This window comes from Crocuta crocuta, unplaced genomic scaffold, assembly GCF_008692635.1.
Source record: "Crocuta crocuta isolate KB4526 unplaced genomic scaffold, BGI_CrCroc_1.0 scaffold73, whole genome shotgun sequence".
NCBI lineage: Eukaryota > Metazoa > Chordata > Mammalia > Carnivora > Hyaenidae > Crocuta > Crocuta crocuta.
The window spans coordinates 6,465,183-6,468,577 of NW_027529443.1; the positions used below are offsets into that span (position 1 = coordinate 6,465,183).

At 48.6% G+C, this 3,395-nt stretch overlaps 1 protein-coding gene across 2 annotated transcripts in view; it reads right to left on the minus strand.

The window, feature by feature from the left end:
- The window catches only part of EEF2K (eukaryotic elongation factor 2 kinase), a 72,192-nt gene that overhangs the window by 17,841 nt on the left and 50,956 nt on the right, over positions 1 to 3,395 (minus strand). For both annotated transcript variants that reach the window (XM_077760515.1, XM_077760514.1), the window contains exons 8-10: positions 2,802 to 2,934; positions 2,425 to 2,552; positions 1,503 to 1,704 (exon numbers count right to left, since the gene is read on the minus strand). In XM_077760515.1, coding sequence (XP_077616641.1) covers positions 1,503 to 1,704; positions 2,425 to 2,552; positions 2,802 to 2,934 — 463 coding nt within the window. The remainder of the gene's footprint in view (positions 1 to 1,502; positions 1,705 to 2,424; positions 2,553 to 2,801; positions 2,935 to 3,395) is intronic.

Consider the following 3,395-nt stretch of genomic DNA (forward strand, 5'->3'; position numbering starts at 1 on the left):
CAGCCAGCTCAGAGCCTGGAGCCTATTTCAGAGTCTGTGTTTCCCTCTCTCTGACCCTCCCCTGCTCACGCTGTCTCTCTCTCTCCTAGAAATAAAAAAATATATATATATTTAAAAAAAAATTTTTTTTTGAAAATGGTACAAAAATGGGAGAAGAATGCTGTCAGCACCTGGACGGCTCCAGCTCTTCCTCAAGAACTTACGCAGTCTGCCACTTGCTGGCTGTGGGGTCCTAAGCAGGTAGCTTCACCCCTGTGCCTTCTCAAGGCAGTAATGCAAATACACTTGTGTAGTGTGCTTAGAAGCACACGAGCCTGGGCCACAGCTGGCCTTGGGTGAGTGAGGTGCAGGTGTGAAGGAAGAACAGCCATTTGTGTATTTGGGGCCCAGGGAGCAGCTACAGGCTGGGGAAGCCTCAGACGGCTTACGAACCAACCACCTCCTTCCTGGTGGTTCCCAGTCTCTTTCTCCTGCCCTGAGCTGCTGCAGCCAAATCCAGCTTGTTTCCATTTTCGTATGACTTTTAAGAATGGTTTGTCCATTTTATTTTATTTTATTTTATTTATTTATTTTTTTTGGTTTGTCCATTTTAAAATGATTGGGAAAATGAAGAATACTTTGAGATACATGAAAATTACATGAAATAGAAAATTTAATGTCTTACTTGGAACACAGTTACCTACTCATTTAGGTACTGTCGATGGCCACATTCATGCTGCTAATGCAGAAGCCATATGTCCCCGAAGCCTAAAAATATTTACTCTCTGGCCTTCTAAGGAAAGTCTGCCAACTCCTGCTTCAAACTATACCCAGGTCTTCTAGTGGAAAAGTCTAAAAGCCTTGACATTTCACACTAAAATCTTCTTCTTCTGCTCTTCCAGTGTCCCACACTGTGGCGGAATAAATGGCCACACCAGCCTTAGAATTCTTCAGATCAAAACCCTGGAGTCAGCCCTGCCTCCCCTCTTTCCTGCAGACCCCATGTCGACCTCATCAGCAAACTCTATCACTTTAACTTTGAGAATAATGATTCTGTTTTCCTCCTCTGACCTATTCACAGGATGTTCATAGATTTCTTAATGTTGAATAATTCTCAGACACTTGCAAAAACACTATTTGATTATGACAGACTATTCTTTCAAAGATACTACCAGTTTTTGTTAATGCCTTATTTAGAATTTCTGTATTGCATATTTATAAGTGAGGGTGGAATGTAGTTTTCTTTTCTTGCTTTTTTGTGAAATTTTGGTGTGAAGGTTTTGCTAGTTTCATGAAACACACTGAAAAAAATGTTACCTAAAACAGAGTCTGTTTTTATAGCATTTGGATGACTTGTGTCTTGAAAATTTCTTAAACAAACTCACTTGTACAACCATCTGGGTCATGACTCTTTTTGGTTAGCATATCTGATTTCCTAACATAAGTGAAAGCCAGTTTAGTTCTGTTCTTTCTAGTGCCTGTCCCCTCCAATCACAATGACCAGGGACCAAAACATCACTCACGGAGGGGGTCCAGTTTCTGGCTGTGTGGTGTGGCCGAGGATGGGGAGGAAGGGAGAGAGTCAAAGGTCACGTCACTCATGTTCTCATCTCCAGAGTTTTCTGAAAGGCGAAGGAGCAGGGGGGGGCGACTCCCAGAGAGGGTCCTTACTCGGGGGCTCCCACACTTTTCCTCTGTTCCCCTCAAGATGGTCTTGGCTGATTGCTGGAGAATTAACAGACACCCATGTCACACAGGAACCCTCCGGGGAATGAAGGGCTCTTCTAGTAGCGTGTTGTTCACTCAAACCCTGAGGGCCTTTTGGTCAACGGCTCCCATACATGCCTGTTTAGGGACTGGCAGGAAATCTAAAAATAATCACTGGGGGATTAACCCAAAGGCTTCTAAGAAGGGGCATCTGGTGCAGCTCAAAGCCAGCCAGCATTCTCAAAGTGCTGACGACACTCTACAGTTCTGAGCTGGGGCATACCTGCTGCCCCACATGCAGAATCCCAAGCTGGTCTGTGCCACAATCTCTTACATCTCGTCATGGTAACGGGGGAGGTGGTGGTGGTGGGGAGGCCTATCTGGGACACAGCAAGGTGCCTAAACGGCCAGGTGCAGGAGTAGTCCAGCTATTTGTCAACATGCCACACAAACACACATACCACACACCTCCCTCACTATCTACACCCTTGGGCTCCTCACACTGGTCAAAATAGGTCCAATCAAGCAGACCCCAGGTACTGTGTTAGTGGGGACTCAGAAGGGCTTTGTGCACTGATCTGGGAGGAATGAGGGGTACGGATGGGGCTGAGATCCTTCTGGCGCTGAAACTCTTCAAATAAGCACCACAGGGCCTGGACTGCCCTGACAGAGAAGGCGGCTCACTGCCTGACAGCAGAAGGGCCCGGTCCCCTGAGCAGGCTCTCACTGGGCACCCACCAGCAGCTTGGTGTTCTGATTCACAGCGTCCCTCTCTCTTGGTGAGAGGTCAAAGGCGGCGAGGCCCATACTCTTGCAAATCCGGTTGCAGGCATGCGAGTAGAAGAAGAGCGCCATCCCCCGGACACCTGTGTGCAGAACAGGGGAGTCTGGAGCAGCGACTTGCTTTGTGACAGGGACAGGGCGGCGCTGGGCACCAAAAACGTGGCAAGGGCGGGCCCTGAAGTGGCAGGGCTCAGGCGTCCCCAGCTTCCACCCCCACCATCTTGGAAAGGCCGATCTACCACCTCAGCCAGTTTTCTCGCCTGAAGAGCTGGGAGGTTTGGGGGGCACAGGGAGTGCGGTCTCCATAGAAATGGCTGGCTCTCCCCACCCACCTAGGTTGCCATCTCCAAAGTCCGTGCCCTTCTCAGTATGGATCTGCGGGTCGGTGTAGAGGTCGCCCACACCCTGGATGTCCACCACAATCAGCTGGTGCCCGGAACGCTCAAACGTGAAGTGGCTAAAGGCCTGGGGGTGGGGCGGGGGGGGAGACAGGAAGACTAAGGTGAGTGACCACAAGAGACCAGGCTGTGGGCTATGAATACACACATTGGCCACCAGTGAGGGGCTGCAACACCTCAACTCTGCCTATGATGGGGCCTTCCCCTCTGCAAGAAGAGGTTGCATATGGGGCGCCTGGGTGACTCAGTTGGTTAAGCGTCCAACTTCAGTTCAGGTCATGATCTCTCAGTTCATGTTCGAGCTCTGTGCTGATAGCTTGGAGCCTGGAGCCTGCTTTGGATTCTGTCTCCCTCCCTCTCCGCCCCTCCCCTGCTCATGCTCCTTCTCTCTCTCTATCAAAAAATAAATAATATTAAAAAAATAATTTAAAAAATAAAAAATAAATTTAAAAATTTTAAAAAAATTTAAAAAAATAAAGGGGCGCCTGGGTGGCTTAGTCGGTTAAGCGTCCGACTTTCGCTTAGGTC